Source organism: Erpetoichthys calabaricus, chromosome 5 (genome assembly GCF_900747795.2).
Source record: "Erpetoichthys calabaricus chromosome 5, fErpCal1.3, whole genome shotgun sequence".
NCBI lineage: Eukaryota > Metazoa > Chordata > Cladistia > Polypteriformes > Polypteridae > Erpetoichthys > Erpetoichthys calabaricus.
The window spans coordinates 102,968,220-102,985,425 of NC_041398.2; the positions used below are offsets into that span (position 1 = coordinate 102,968,220).

At 38.7% G+C, this 17,206-nt stretch overlaps 1 protein-coding gene across 5 annotated transcripts in view; it reads left to right on the forward strand.

Moving 5' to 3' along the window:
* Positions 1–17,206, forward strand: part of kiaa0232 (KIAA0232 ortholog) — a 150,336-nt gene that overhangs the window by 72,232 nt on the left and 60,898 nt on the right. The window contains exon 1 of one of the 5 annotated variants that reach the window (XM_051928205.1): positions 15,937–16,049. The exons of the other annotated variants lie outside the window; for them this stretch is intronic. Within the exon in view, the coding sequence (XP_051784165.1) occupies positions 16,047–16,049 (3 nt within the window). The 5' untranslated portion in view covers positions 15,937–16,046. Of the gene's footprint in view, positions 1–15,936; positions 16,050–17,206 lie in introns of those variants that run through there. 5 annotated transcript variants of the gene reach the window in all.

The following is a 17,206-nucleotide window of genomic DNA, read 5'->3' on the forward strand; positions in this document are numbered from 1 at the left end:
TCGACATGCGCCCTCAACCCCTCCTGTCGACAAAAGTCGACATCCGCCCTAAAAGAGTTAAGCACCTTGAGGCAGCAGCTATTATACGATGTGCGTTAAGATGTTTCTTGCAGACACAAAATCTATTTTTTTTTAGTATTGTAATAAAATGAAGCTTGTGCAGTTATACAGTGCATCCGGAAAGTATTCACAGCGCATCACTTTTTCCACATTTCGTTATGTTACAGCCTTATTCCAAAATGGATTAAATATATTTTTTTCCTCAGAATTCTACACACAACACCCCATAATGACAACGTGAAAAAAAGTTTACTTGAGGGTTTTGCAAATTTATTAAAAATAAAAAAGCTGAGAAATCATGTGTACATAAGTATTCACAGCCTTTGCTCAATACTTTGTCGATGCACCTTTGGCTGCAATTACAGCCTCAAGTCTTTTTGAATATGATGCCGCAAGCTTGGCACACCTATCCTTGGCCAGTTTCGCCCATTCCTCTTTGCAGCACCTCTCAAGCTCCATCAGGTTGGATGGGAAGCGTCGGTGCACAACCATTTTAAGATCTCTCCAGAGATGTTCAATCGGATTCAAGTCTGGGCTCTGGCTGGGCCACTCAAGGACATTCACAGAGTTGTCCTGAAGCCTCTTCTTTGATATCTTGGCTGTGTGCTTAGGGTTGTTGTCCTGCTCAAAGATGAACCGTCGCCCCAGTCTGAGGTCAAGAGCGCTCTGGAGCAGGTTTTCATTCAGGATGTCTCTGTACATTGCTGCAGTCATCGTTCCATTTATCCTGACTAGTCTCCCAGTCCCTGCCGCTGAAAAACATCCCCACAGCATGATGCTGCCACCACCATGCTTCACTGTAGGGATTGGCCTGGTGATGAGCGGTGCCTGGTTTTCTCCAAACGTGATGCCTGGCATTCACACCAAAGAGTTCAATCTTTGTCTCATCAGACCAGAGAATTTTCTTTCTCATCGTCTGAAAGTCCTTCAGGTGCCTTTTGGCAAACTCCAGGTGGGCTGCCATGTGCCTTTTACAAAGGAGTGGCTTCCGTCTGGCCACTGTACCATACAGGCCTGGTTGGTGGATTGCTGCAGAGATGGTTGTCCTTCTGGAAGGTTCTCCTCTCTCCACAGAGGAGCTCTGACAGAGTGACCATCAAGTTCTTGGTCACCTCCCTGACTAAGGCCCTTCTCCCCCGATCACTCAGTTTTGATGGCCGGCCAGCTCTAGGAAGAGTCCTGGTGGTTTCGAACTTCTTTCACTTACGGATGATGGAGGCCACTGTGCTCATTGGGATCTTCAAAGCAGCAGAAATTTTTCTGTAACCTTCCCCAGATTTGTGCCTCGAGACAATCCTGTCTCGGAGGTCTACAGACAATTCCTTTGACTTCATGCTTGGTTTGTGCTCTGACATGAACTGTCAACTGTGGGACCGTATATAGACAGGCTTGTGCCTTTCCAAATCATGTCCAATAAACTGAATTTACCGCAGGTGGACTCCAATTAAGCTGCAGAAACATCTCATGGATGATCAGGGGAAACAGGATGTACCTGAGCTCAGTTTTGAGCTTCATGGCAAAGGCTGTGAATACTTATGTACATGTGATTTCTCAGTTTTTTTATTTTTAATAAATTTGCAAAAACCTCAAACATTTTTCACGTTGTCATTATGGGGTGTTGTGTGTAGAATTCTGAGGGGAAAAAATGAATTTGATCCATTTTGGAATAAGGCTGTAACATAACAAAATGTGGAAAAAGTGATACGCTGTGAATATTTTCCGGATGCACTGTAATTTACCATTTGACCATTGATTGTTAAAAATAGTATTCTTATATGCCAAGACTTACTTCTGCTGTTTAGATGTAATGAAAATTTGTTGCAGATTAAAAATAAATAAAAATTTAGCATTCAACAAAAATGTAATTTGTGCTGGTTTTGTACACAGTTCTGTGGTTTTTCACACTGGCACACGGCTTTCAGTCCTCACCAGATTCTAAAATTAGATATTTCCTCAGGAAACCGATTTGTTTTTTGGAATTTTTGTTTTACTCAAAAATTAAAACCAACAGGCAGAAACCATATGTGAAAAAAGTATTTTAAGTACACCCCATTATCCAGTAGCTTGCATAACATTGGAGGAGTAATAACTGCTAAATAATTGTTTTCTGTTGAGGTTTATCTATATCTTTTATTAGAGGAATTTTTGCCCACTTCTACTTAACAATCCTTCTTCTGTTCATTGATGCCAGAGAATCAGGAATTATAGAAAGAAATAGAAATTATGATTAAACTCTCAACATTTGTGAGCAGATTGAATAGAAAAGTTGTAATTTTGTCCTAAGCAATAACTATGACTAAGCTGTCATACTGATCATTTCTTGCTCAATACCATCTCTGTTTTCAAAAATTGGTAGCACTGTCAAATGAGTTTCATACAGAATATCAGTACCTGTATCACTCCCTGCATTTCAGTTAAACCTGGAAGCAGCTTCATAAAAAAAATATTAAAGGAAAACCAGGGCCAGTCTACTAACAACTTTAAATTGGGGACACATACTGACTTTCTACAAGACAGTGATCCAGAATTAAAGGGAGAATTGTATTTATATGACTAGATAATTGTATGTCCTTGAGTAGCCTGGGTAGAATCCTGTTTTTAATCCTATTAAGAACTTATGGAAAGGGTTTAAAAATGCTGTGGATATATCGTTTAGTAATTGGCGTGTTAGGGCTGATGATTTTTATGTAGTATTTCCCAAGTAAGCACGATTATTTCAGTTTGTGATATTTTCACTAGCATTCTGTTTGTTTATCCAAATTTTTTTTTTTGTGGTGTACTAAAATGAACTCTTAATGACATTGTAATCCTTTAATTGAGAATCAGTCTATAATCTACAGTTTAGAGCAGTCCAGCAATCTCTTTCAGTCCTGTATTTTTATAATTACTTAGGTTTGGTTTTGCTGCTTCTGATTTTTTTTTTTTCTGATTTTCTAAATTTTTAATATGTGATTATTTTAGGAACTATTATATAAATCTACATTTCACAGTAAAGCAATATGTGTTATATTTGTAAGTCTTCAATAAGCACACTAGTTTGAATGTGAAATACTTTACTTTCAAAAATGCAAAAAAACACGACCTGAAAAAGAACTGCAATGCAAACATCATCAGGGCATGCCCACTAGAAAGATACATTGTCTTAAATAGACAATAACATTAATTCAGTCAAAGTATTGTTTACCATAATTATAAACTTGACAATCTCCCCTTTTTTAATATAAACTTGTAAATCTTTTATTTTAAATGCCATATCTGTCACTTAAAGCTTTCAGCAGGATTAAGCAGATGCACCCTTTTTTGTCAGTCAGACAACTGCTCCTTTTGTAGCTGACCAAAGTATTTGGCCTATCCTACCAGAGTGTAAAAGTTCTTTTGTAGAGCTGATCTCCAATCTCAGTCTTCTTTCTGTGACTGACACATTTTGTAGATTTGATGGCATTCACAAGAGAGTAGTTGTCAATGATACATGTAATAGGCAAAATGTATCTGTCTGTGCAACCTTTATATAATTCTGAGAACAGAGTTGCAAGAAACATTGCATTGTCAATTCCATTTGCCAAAGCAAGTGTTTCTCCTGCAAGAGTGCTCCGAACAATCCTTCTTATCCTTTTAGATTGCCAACAGAATGATGAGAATTTACCTCCTTTGCCCATTAATATTAAGAATTATCCACCTTGGGTACCACCAAATTCCCAAGAGAGGCATTACTAAACAGGACCAGCTTTAATGAGTCATCATGCCCTAAATGTTGAAATTTTAATGTAATATGTTCAGACTTCAGTTTCCTTACTATTTTGTTTGTTTCATGTACAGTCAAAGTAAAAAGTATGTGAACCCTTTGGAATTATCTGGTTTACTGCATGAATTGGACATAGATGAAGATCAGATCACTTTTTAAGTCACAGGTACTGATATTCACAGTGAGCTTAAGCCAATGACACACAAAAAATTCTACTCTTTCATGTCTTTATTTTATAAACACATTCAACGTTCACAGTGGTAGTGGAAAAAGTAAGCGAACCTTGGGATTTAATAACTGGTTGACCCTCCTTTGGCAGCAATGACCTCAACCAGCTGCTTCCTGTAACTGCAGATCAGACCTGCACATCGTGCGGGGGGAATTTTAGCCCATTCTTCCCTTCAGAACTGCCTTAACTCTTCCATATTCTTTGGTTGTCTTCTGTGTATGGCTGTCTTTAAGTCATTCCACAGCATCTCAATAGGATTGAGATCTGGGCTTTGACTGGACCACTCCAAAAGTCCAACCATGTTTTATATGGGAATTAGACATAAATATAGGTAATTCCTAGGGGTTCACATACTTTTTAGTTTGACTGTATGTTTTGTACTGTAGCATACTTCATGTTAGATGCCAGGCTACAAACATCCAACATCACATGTCTGGCCTGCTTTGCAGAGAAACCCATAGAAACTGACGTATTTTTGATTTCAGCTGATCAGTTTCTGTGTTTGTAAATGGTGCTTCTCATGGCAGGGCTCTTGAAGAATCTATAGGAGTAGGACAGAGGTTTTTTATGTAGGTTTCCTGCTGTAACTGTCTAACTCCACCAGAAGAATTCACCTGTATGCCAACGTAACAAAAATTGTTATGTTCCTCATGTCTAATTTGGAACACAGATTTTAAATAAAGAATTAGAGTTTCTGCGAAGTGTTTTGAGCCCCCCTCTCCAATAAAATCATCAACACGAGAAGCAAGAACTCCAGTTATACTGCCATGTTCATCTAACCCAGCGATTCTCAACCTTTTTCTCCTCGTGAACCCTTTCAAAAAACCGGAATAAATTGGCGAACCCCCTGTGTAGTCATTACGATATAGTAAATAAAACAATAAAATTGGATTGTTATTAAAATTTATTTTACATATTGAATAGTAAATGGTTCATAATGAAAAACCTAAACAAAATCGTAAAACATTTACAGATAAAAATTAATAAAACTAAAGTGATAGCTACAAAAATATGAATACAATAAAACAGAACATTCATCATAGTAAAGCTGAAACCAAAATGGAATTATCTTTAATGTCAATGAATGCCAACTGATTCTTAGCTAACTTAGGTTAAATTTGAAAAAACCCTCAATGGGATATTTGTGCCTGTTTGGTGGAACAAAGAAATTCAAAATTTGGTTCGATGTCTGAAAGTTTCAGTCTTAGATCAGGTTCTGCATTTAACCTGTTTCTGTATTTATTTTTCAGGTAAGTGTATGTTGAAAATCCTTTCTCACACAGATATGTTGTACAAAAGGGTAATAAAACTTTAATGTCTTTTTCTGACAAAACAGGATATTCATTTCTTACATCTGAGCCAAAAGTCAATTAAAGAGTGATCTTTAAAAACAGCTTTTAGGGAACTGTCAGAAGATAAATCAATGAGCTTTTCTTTTACCAGTGAAGTTATAGAAGTATATGAACTTATATCTCCTTGAAAAGGACTACGTATCCAGTTGTTCGATCCAGATATATTAGATCTATTAGGAAAATAGTCAATGGAAGTTAATTGAAGTGTTTGAGATGTTCAGTAATATCCCTTTTAATATTTTCGTTAAGTTGAATTTCATTTTCTGATAAAACGCTGCTGAGAGAACTAAAACATTCATACTCATTCATCTCCAGACACTGAATAACTTATTTAGCACGGCTTCTATTCTGTCATGCACACTGAACATGGTGACACCTGGGCCTTGTAAAGACAGATTTAAATCATTTAATTTAGAAGAAATGTAAGCTAAGTATGCTAGTTTTTGCAGCCAAAGAATATCGAATATACAAGAGGACAAATGAAAAGGATGGTCAAGAAAGAATGCTTCAACTTCAGACTTCAATTCAAGCAAGTGGGTCAAAATTTTGCCACGAGAAAGCCATCTAACTTCTGTATGAAGTAGTAAAGAAACGTGAAGGCTTCCAAAGTCCTCACAAAGAGCCTGGAACAGAGGAGAGTTTGTGCTTTTAAAAATAGAAATTGTATTTTATCAATTTTTACAGCGTCGGTTAAAACATTGGCCAACTCTACAGGAATATGTTTACATGCCAGTATTTGTCTATGAATACAGCAATGAGTCCATTCAATATTCTCGTTGATCTTCTTTACTCGCTCCACAAGACCAGAAAATTTTCTGGTCTTTGATTTTGCACCATCTGTGCATACACCCAAGCAAAAACATCAGTTTTTTCCATTTCTTTCAAAATAGCCATTGATCATTTCGAAAATTGCTTCTCCTGTCATAGCGGTTTTCAGAGGTTTTGCAAATAATACATCTTCTTGAATGGAATTCTTAAAAATATCCATATTACTAACCGAGAATGCTAAACCGGATGATGGACGCAGGCACATCCGGCCATGGGCCGTAGCTGCAAAAAGACGTACTGCGCCGGCGCAACAAACAGTCCGCGAAAGTCGGCTGAGGACCCGAGAAAGGCGGACAAAAGAGGGCGAGAGAGGCGGATGAGGGTCCGCGAGAGACGCAGGCGCAAAAAGAGTCCAAGAGTCCGACAAGAGCACAGAAAACAGGAGTGAGCACATACAGAAAGGAGTCACAAAAATGAGGCTCAACAAGCACCAAAATAAGGAAAAAAAACATTAAAGAGCACTCAAACGAGGGGAAAGCACGAAACACATTGCACACGAAACTAAACACACCAAAAAAAAAGAACAGACGAGCACACAATAGCAAGGCACGACCATACCCCCGCCACCCTACAGGCACGGGACGGGACGGGACACACACCAAGAGGGGGATTCAACAAGCCCATGGAAGACCAAAAAAAAGAACACAAAACCACCCCACAGACCCTACAAACAAGGGACGGGACACACAAAGAGGGGGAGAGAGGCGGATGAGGGGCCGCGAGAGACGCAGGCGCAAAAAGAGTCCGACAAGAGCACAGAAAACAGGAGTGAGCACATACAGAAAGGAGTCACAAAAATGAGGCTCAACAAGCACCAAAATAAGGAAAAGGCACATAAAAGAGTACTCAAACGAGGGGAAAGCACGAAACACATTGCACACGAAACTAAACACACCAAAAAAAAAAGAACAGACGAGCGCACAATAGCAAGGCACGACCATACCCCCCCCCACCCTACCCTACAGGCACGGGACGGGACACACACCAAGAGGGGGATTCAACAAGCCCATGGAAGACCAAAAAAAAGAACACAAAAACACCCCACAGACCCTACAAGCAATGGACGGGACACACACAAAGAGGAGGATTCAAACAAGACACAGGAACACAAAAAGAAACAAAACGCTCGCGCAACAACGATCCCCCCCCCCCACACATCCATAAGAAAAAATGTCTCGACTCCAAAAACGCAAAGCTCAACTAAAGCTTCTAACTAACGATGTACCTAAAAGTAAAAACTTTATGAACTGCATTAGATCCTACAATAGTTCATTTGCTTTTGCATATACCGGAGTAAATATCAGGCCACCAAAAGGCAATGGACCATACTGCTTTCGCATATGTGCACAAATACTGCATCGCATTGGAACAGTGCACCCTGAAACAAATCAACAACGCAAATATGCACAAATCTACATCCTAGATCCACATTACGCAATCTATCAATCAAAGTGTTGCATCGCAACAAGCACGGATTCAAAACGAAACACCTCCCGTCTCAGACATACGTTAATGGCAGCGAAGGCTACAACGGGCTTCTCACACAGCACAGGCAAATCGATTACAGCTCCAAAACAACACGTCCCAAATACTACACATGTAACAACGCGCCTCTCAAACGGCACAAGCAAAACATACACCAGGAAAATTCATTCGGATTAATGAATGTCATTTGCAATCATTGTCATTCAGTTCACTTCCCTGAAGAAACAACTGGCAATACAAGTTATACATTTACACGTTGTTGTCAAAAGGGTCAAATTAGACTGCCTTCTTTACATTCATATACTGAATATCTACAGAAGCTTATAACTGACGATGTACCTGAAAGTTAAATCTTTATCAACTGCATTAGATCCTACAAATCGGTATCCACTATGAACATTAACGGTGGCACTGCACGTGACATCCGTCTTGAAAAAATGTTGTTTATTGATGAATGTTCAATGACATGAAGTCACTTACTCAACACCATTCATAAACTTCTACAAACGTTTATGAATAATAATATTAGATTTGGAGGAAAGGTACTTTTATGAGGAGGAGATTTTAGACAGTGATTAGCTATTCTTCCAGATGCCATGCACTCCGCTATTGTTCAGTGCACCTTAAAATACGCAGACAATTGGCATTACTTTCAAAAGATACAGTTAGTAAAAAAGATACGATGTCCAGAACCAGATCATAACAATTGCTTATTACAACTGAGAGATGGTACACTCACCAATACAGATGGACTTCAGCCACATATTATTACAATTCCTCAAGCCTTTATCTGCGACGACTTAGTTACAGAGACATTTGGAACAGCAATCTCATTAGACCAAATGCCCCTTTTAACACAACGCACTATATTATGTCCAAAAAATATTAATGTGGAAAACATAAATACCCAAGTCATTCCATTACTTCCTGGAGAGACACAACTCTTTCTAAGCTCTGACAAACTTGACTCTGATCACAACAATAACCATCTTAAATGACCTTACAAGTTCTGAGCTGGAATTACCTTTTACACTTAAACGGCGTGTACAAAGAAATTTTCAAATAAACCTTTACACTGTGCCACACACTTTATTGTTTGATTTCTATTTGCATCATCTACACCGTCACACTATTCTATATCTCATTCATACATCACGCTCTTTGTCATTCCCAACACCAGGGGTTGGCGAGCGAAGCGAGCAGGGGGCGGAGCCCCCTAGTATCTAATATAAACAAGCAATACTGCGGTGTTTGCTACATCAGTCGACTCGTCAAGTTGGATCGCGGAATAATAAAATTTTATTCTTTTCAAAAGTTCACTTTATGATGTGATGTTCACTTTCACATCATTTGCCAAATCCATTAATTCTTCGCGACACTGTGTTGTTTGATAAGGGAACCAGGTCAATTTTCTTTTCCACCTTTTCTCCAAGCATACACTTCATGTTGTCTTTCGCACATGGTCCAGTCAAATTTTCTGCCACTGTATGTGCTTGTCCAGATCTTGCAATTCTGTAATTTACTCGAAATGATGCCTCAAGAGCATTTTTACTATCTGCGTTTGAAGCTGACGGGAAAGAAGAAACACTACACTTTTTATTATCTGCTAATTTTCTTTTAAAATACTCTACAGGTTTATCCATGTACGTTGGATGTTTTGTTTCAATGTGTCTACAAAGAAGTGATGGTTTTAAACTGCTGTTGGACAGGACTTCATTACAAATTACACAAATTTAGGTTCTGACTCATCCCCGGTAAAATAAAAACCCATTTGTAAATAGTCGCTGTCATATTTTCGTTTCTTCTCTTTTGTCTTACTATGTTCGCCTATTTTTTCCTTACTTTCAGTCTGGAGAGATGGTAGCTCACTACAACTTTCAGTATCATCACCCTGAGTTGGTACCAAATCAGGGACTGAAATAGAAGAAGAAGCAATTAATTGCTCATTCAGCTTTTTTGTCAGACTTGATGAAACTACCCGTTTTTAACCATCGATTCATAATAAATTTACTGGGTAATAATTATTCACTTTCACGTTCAACATGCACACGTTTAAGTAAAAAGTCTTTACCATAATTTATTTACACACACTATGCACTACTGATTTATCTTATTAAAATCACTCGTGGTTCTTAAGCGCGTCATATGATTTAATTCGACTCTACTATCCCCTGGCTGATCGCGACGTTTTTATATTGGCAGACGTTATTCTCGTACTTTTGAGTGCATTCTGGGTTCTCGGTTCACTAAATTGGAAGTTTCCGGATGATACGAGAATGTACATGCATCGGCGTAGCATCTCATCGCGTTACTGATTGTTACCTGTTGTCGACTTGACAATTTTGCGGAATCTTCCGTCGCAATGCGTAAGTGACTGAGGTAATATTCATGAATTTGATTAATTGATTTGTTGACCCATTTTTATTATTGTATTATTAATAGTACTCTGAATATATTTGCCTACATTTAATATTTTGTTATTTTTTTACGTTTGGGATTTAAAATTCCACCATTACAATATTTTTTTCGCGAACCACTGGTTGGGAATCGCTGATCTAACCAGTAGAAAACTGCAGGATCTACTAGTGACATTATTCCCCTTGTGTTTTTTATAGTTTCTTTCACTTTGATGTAAAAGTAGAGTGACACATCTGCAAGTCCATAAACACACTTTTTTAGTTTCCATAATAATCCCTTACATTTAGCTTCAACTGGAGGTCGAATATAAATTTCTCGAGACAGTTCTATTCTTTGCAAGAATGCAAATTTAATATTTATGGAGTGTACATTCCATTGCCTCTGACAAATGACAACCAGAAGCACTCTTAAAGATTCAGAAGAACACATTGGTGAATCTTTTGGAAGGTCATCTGTGATATCCTGTGTAGTGGGAAGTGGCCCCAGCCTACAATCTGGATATCTGATAGTTTATGAACTGAACAGGATCAGTGGAGAGATGAAACACAGACAAAAATTGAAGGGTGAATGGTGCAAGTTTATTTACAAAAGGGCTGTACAACCAAAAATGCAGTAGTGTCAGGTGGGCTTTGAGACACAATCCTTCAGCACTGACACTTCTTCAAAAATAAATAAAAGCAAAAAAAAAGGAAAAATATGGTGTATTTACAAAAACAGTGCACTCCTACAAAAACTACACACGCTCTCCGGTAATGAAGGTTGTCTTCTTTTATCTCTGACAAGGAAAGAAAAAAAAATGCACAAGAACTAAAACAAGTGTGTATGTATATACAAAAGCAATTGCATCAAACACAATCAGAATTATACCGGCAACAAATAAGTGTATATACCTCCACCAAAATGATCACTAGGAGATATATAACTCTATATACAAAAGAATATTTACAAAGCCGCCAAAATCTCCAATAGATCAGCATTGCTTACTCCTACCTTGCCTTTAGGTCCACTGACGACCCCTGTTGACCGGTAACTCCTTAAATTTAACTGGCAAGATTGTCCAGCCAGTCTGCCACCCCGTCTACCTCCCGCACTTATCCAGGTAGACACTAGTGCGTTCACGCCATGAGCCGCGACACGCCCCGAGAAACTATGCATTTAAAATTGAACCCCTGTGGATCCATGCGCACAAATATACCCCCCGGGACGGCCATCAGCTATGCTGAGCTCAAGCACACCCATTGCAGACTCACCAGTAAGTAAAATCATTTCTTTACAATATGGGATCCCCATCTCTGACTCAACCTAGTTTACATAGGCTAATGCCAGCTTTTCCTTTCAGGCGTGCCGCACCTTAAACTGCCTGCATTGGGCAGGCTGCGAGGACACCGGCATGTAAAAATGAACACATGTGGTGGAGCCCGTACTGGCCATTATACCGGCTCCACGTGTGCCCAGACACACCGCACCTCACAGCGTTCACCAGCTAGACTGCCCTGTGTTTCCGCGGCAGCGCTGTCAATACACAAACCATAAGTGCACTTCCTTACAACCCTATAAATACCGCTGCAACAAGTTTAATGCTTCTTCAACTTCAACTTGAATTTGGTAATGCACGGATCGCGCATTACCACATCATCCATACCAAATTCCTCAAATCCTCTGGCCACAAGTCGAGCTTTAGGTATTATACCTGCTGGTGTCCCTTTCAGGGTGCATACCCATCTTGTTGAAACACACTTTTGCCCTAGATCTGGAGTTTCTTCAAAACTTTCCAATCGAAGAGTTCCTCTTGTTTAGCTATATCAAAAGACACATCTTTGATCTCAAGGACATCTTCATTAGATAAAAAACTGCTCTGCATATTGTCCTTCAGTTCATTAAGACCATCAACTTTTGATAAATCAGTTGAGCTTGTGCTCCCAGCAAGCTCATCAGGCTCAGTATAGTGCAAATTGTACCAATTTCCATATTTTCCTCTGACTTTTCCTGCACATCCAAGAATTTTTACTTTATGCTGGACACTACTGTCTCCATCAGTGTATTTGATAGTATGACCTGGTTTTGGTGCAAACTGCAAGTTTCTTGAAGATCGCTGAACATCTTCTTATTTCCTCATTAACAGTTTCTGTGTCACTTTTGATATCCTCTGTTTGATTATCTGTGTCTTTTCCATTGTCTTTGTTAACCAAATTATTTTCTGTCTTTTCTTTGACATTTTCTATGGAATTCAGGCCTGTGGAGAAATTGTCTGTTTCTTGAACACCCACCTTCCTTAATCTTGAGGGATGCACACATACACAAATACATCTGTGTCTTACAAAAACTACCATACCATCTTGTCCAATGACAAGTCCAGGACCTTTCCATTTTGTTTATGGTATACTTTGTCTTCAGTCTTGTAGTTCCCATCTATAGAGTGCAGCTGTTTTTGAAGAGCTCTGCATATCCTGTCAGAACATTCAGCTTCTGCAAATGCTTTACAAGCTGCATTCAAAGCTGTAATGTGCTGTCCAGTCCAAACACTCATTGTGGTTCCTTCAAGGGCTGGTGGCTTGTCAGTTAGTATAGAAAGCAAAGTTGGGTTTTGCCTAAACACAAGTTGATATGGACTATAGCCTTGTACATCTATATATAATTAACTCACTAAGCCGACAGAACAAGCAAGACAACCATGGGATACACACGGCATAGCCACGCCCGCCAACTCACAGAGACCCGCCCACCAATGCTAAGACCATGGGATATGATGACAACTCACAGAGCCCCGCCCACCAACAATTCACTAAGCAGCCGACCATGGCACACGCCCGACAACAATTCGATTGATAGCGAAAGCATTTGCCAAGAATGTTTTCATTAATCAAGAACGAAAGTCGGAGGTTCGAAAACAGTCACATACTGTTGTAGCTCCGACCATAAACAATGCCGACAGGCAATCCGGCGGCGTCATTCCCATGACCCGTTGGGCGGCCAACCAGGTAACCAAAGTCTTTGGGTTCCGAGGGGGAGTATGGTTGCAAAGCTGAAACTTAAAGGAATTGACGGAATGGCACCACCTGGTGTGGAGCCTTTCGCTTAATTTGACTCAACACGGGAAACCTCACCAACACGGAGAGGATTGACAGATTGATAGCTCTTTCTCGATTCTGTGGGTGGTGGTTCATGGCCATTCTTAGTTGGTGGAGCGATTTGTCTGGTTAATTCAGAAAACGAACGAGACACCCGCCTGCTAAATAGTTATGCGACCCAACAGCGGTCAGCGTCCAACTTCTTAGAGGAACAAGTGGCTTTCAGCCACGTGAGATTGAGCATTAACAGGTCTGTGATGCCCTTGGATGTCTGGTACTACATGCGCGCTACACTAAATGGATCAACGTGTGTCTACCCGGCGCCGAGAGACGTGGGTAAGCCATTGAACCCCATTCATGCTGGAGACCGGGGCTTGCAATTGTTCCCCACGAACGAGGAATTCCAAGTAAGTGCGGGTCATACGCTCGCACTGATTACGTCCCTGCCCTTTGTACACAACCCCCCCTCTCACTACTACCATGGTCGGGTGACTTGGTGGATTATACAGTGGAACCTCGGTTCACGAACATCTCGGTACACATACAAATTGGTTTACGACCAAAAAAGTTCGCCAAACTTTTGCCTCGGTTCACGACCACACACTCGGTATACGAACAAGCCAGTTTCCCTTTCAGTTTGTGCGTGCCGATGATTTCTGCACGTGTTGCATTGCTCTCGGTCAGATGTGCGTGCTTGCACGTGTGTGCGTGCCTCTGCTGTGAACTCTTTGTGCTCTATTTCATTTCCCTTCCGGTTCGTACACTCAGATTACTGTATTTAAGCACGTGTTCAGCCTCTCCTTGTTCATTGTTCTCAGTCAGACGTGCGTGCTTTACCTTTGAACTCTTTGTGCTCTACAGTATTTCGTGTGCTTTTGCAGTTAACCATGGCTTCTAAGCAAGTGAAGAGTGGTGAGAAGAAAGTTTTGCAGAAAATTGAAATCGAAGTAAAGAAAGAAATTATTGAAAAATATGAGTGTGGCATTCGTGTTACTGATCTTGCCACCGAGTACTAGAAGTCTACGATTTCGACTATTCTAAAGCAGAAAGAATCTATTAAAGCAGCTGATGTTGCAAAAGGAGTTACAGCGTTAACCAGGCAGAGGCCTCAAGTGCTGGAAGAGGTGGAAAAACTGTTGCTAGTGTGGCTGAATGAGAAGCAACTTGCAGGGGATAGCGTAAGCGAGGTGATGTTAATGCGAGAAAGCCAGGAAGATTCATGGCGATTTGCTGCAAAACTATCCTTATACGACTGGCGAAAGTGAGGAATTTAAAGCCAGTAGAGGATGGTTTGAAAACTTTCGCAAGAGAAATGGCATTCATAGTGTGGTAAGGCATGGAGAGGCTGCTAGTTCCAACGCTGAGGCTGCGAAAGAATTCGTGAAAAATTTCACAAAATTAGTGGAGGACGAAGGCTACATCCCACAACAAGTCTTCAACTGCGACGAGACCGGATTGTTCTCCACCCAGATCCTCCTCACTTCATGCTAGAACTAGACTCATGCAAGGTTAGATTTCTTGGTGGTTTATGGTTAGTTTTTGTATTACGGATTTTTCAGATGTTCTTTTTTCGGTTCATAGCGTGAATTGTTGCAATGTTACTTTTCTCTTTTTTTTTTCAAATTTTCATTTTTTTTCCCTGTGCTTAAAACTCATTTAAAAAGAGTGTTTACAGCAATCGGGTTGTAATACTATTAGCGTGAACTCCTGCAATGTTGCTTTCTTGGTTGCTTATGGTTGGCTTTTAAATAAAGTTTGGATTTGTTCAAATGTTCCTTTTTTTTCCCTGTGCTTAAAACTCCAAAAAAAAAAATAAATAAATAAATAAAAATTTTTTTACAGCGATTGGGTCATAAGGCTACAGTATAGTGCAAACTCTTGCAATGTTAGTTTTCTCTGTTGTTCAAGGTTTTCTCAGTGTTACTCAATGTTTTTACATTTAGTTTACTATTACGCTGTGCATTCTATGGTTTAGTTAACTATATTTGTGCTTAAAAACTTAAAAAAAAAATATATATATATTTACATACAGTTTGTATGTTCTGGAACAGATTAATTGTATTTACATACAATGCTGTGGGGGAAATTACTTCGGTTCACAACCAAATCGGTTTAAGATATTTGTGTGTTACTGTACAGTACTTATTGCACAATGTTCATTTCTGCTAGTAGCTAATGAGGCCTAGTGTCACAAGTCACACAATGGTGACAGTGTTTACTTGTGTGTGTCTGTGTGTGTGTGTATATATATATATATATAACTACTTATAGGTTATCTTTTGTTATCTTTATCTTTTTTCCTCCAAATCACTTAATCTGCCAGTGGTTTACATACACAAAAATATGTAAACAATTTAAAGATTGTAATTAATGACTGTGGGTACAATGCTGGTTAGATAAATTATTACTGTATTAAAAATTTTGAAATTGTGCCTTCTTGCATGATGTCACATGAAGTCTGCTATAAACGTCCAAGACACGTGTTATTATTCGGAGAAAAGATATATTTATTAGTAAAACAAATACTTGGAGCAGGGATTAATTCAACATGCTCTTTTTCAAAAAGTTGTCTTTTGAAGGTCAAATATAGTAGTATAAATATTCAGATTTTATATTAAGAAATAATTTTATTTTAAAATAAATTTTTTAGATGCTGAAAGATTTCTTGAAAGTCTAGTTAGTGCACCATAACTGCTCTCCAGATAGCTGGCATTCTGTACCGTGAGTTTTTTTTTAGCTGTACTAGCGACACAGTGTTTCTGTTGTGAGCAGTGTTCATTTGTCAGCCGACCCTAATGTTAACACGTTGATGCAACAGAAAATGTGGAACTCCTTTTGATCAAATTTTTATTTCTTTCAGTGTTATGGTAAGGCATTACCTTTCTTTATCATCTACACTATACTGTTTTGTACTTTTTTGTAATGCTTGCTATGTTTTAAGGTCATAGTCATGGATAGTATTTTTTTTTCCTCTCTGCTACTTGCTTGTTATTAGAAGTAGATTCAACCTAATATGCCAAGGAACTTGTGCATTTACATTCTTGAATAAATTGTAAGAAGCTTTTGAAAAATATGTTGGGTATTGAGTTATTTGCCTTTGGTTTTTTTTTTTTTGGTTGTTGGTGAGATCTGTGTATACAGGCCATAGGTTAATGCTTAGTCATTTTCCTGCCCATAACCTCCGGCATAGAGCTATATTTAACACAGCCAAAGTAAAGAATAACACTGTTGGCCTTTTTATACTCAAGCAACTTTGTGTTTGATTGGCTGACACACAATTTGAGAAAGATCGTGCTTGGTGAATTAAGACAGTCTTTTGTTAATAATTGAAGTTGGATCTCTTTTTACATAGTTAAAATAGGTACTGTAATACTTTTATGCGAGGCATGGCTTAATTATTGAAACTCTGCACACCAGAACCAGAAACTTGGAGCATATGTAAGAAGTATGGTATACTTATTTTAGATGCTGTATAAACTTTTACCAGTTAAGCAAACTAAGTTCCTTTTATATAACTTCTTTCAAAAGTGGCACTCAATATGCATAGTAAAGCTTGACTATTATTAATCACTCTTTTTGCACATGTTAGTTTATATGAAGTTGTTCGCATAAACATACATGAAGTAAGCCTCCTAAGAGAAGAAAGTGGGGCAAAATGCTGATATGATACATCATTTGTAATGCAGTATTTAAAAGAAAATACATTTTTAAAATATATTAGTGTGCAACAGTTGTGGAATATATCAAAAATATATGTCCATTATTTTCCATTTTTCCAGAAAGTTTAGGCACATAAATTAGTCAGAATCTGAAGTCTCATTCAGCTTGAAAGGAGTTGTGGTTAATTTTATTGTACTTTTTAGTGGAAGGCAGCTTTGTGGATTCCTACCAAACTTAAAGGTCACATGACCATTTCCAATTAATTTTGGTATTTACAGTTAGGTTTCATAATATATTAATCATTTGCTTAATGGTTATGATTATTACTATTTTTGTAGTGCTAATCTGGGTAATTAAAAAGCAT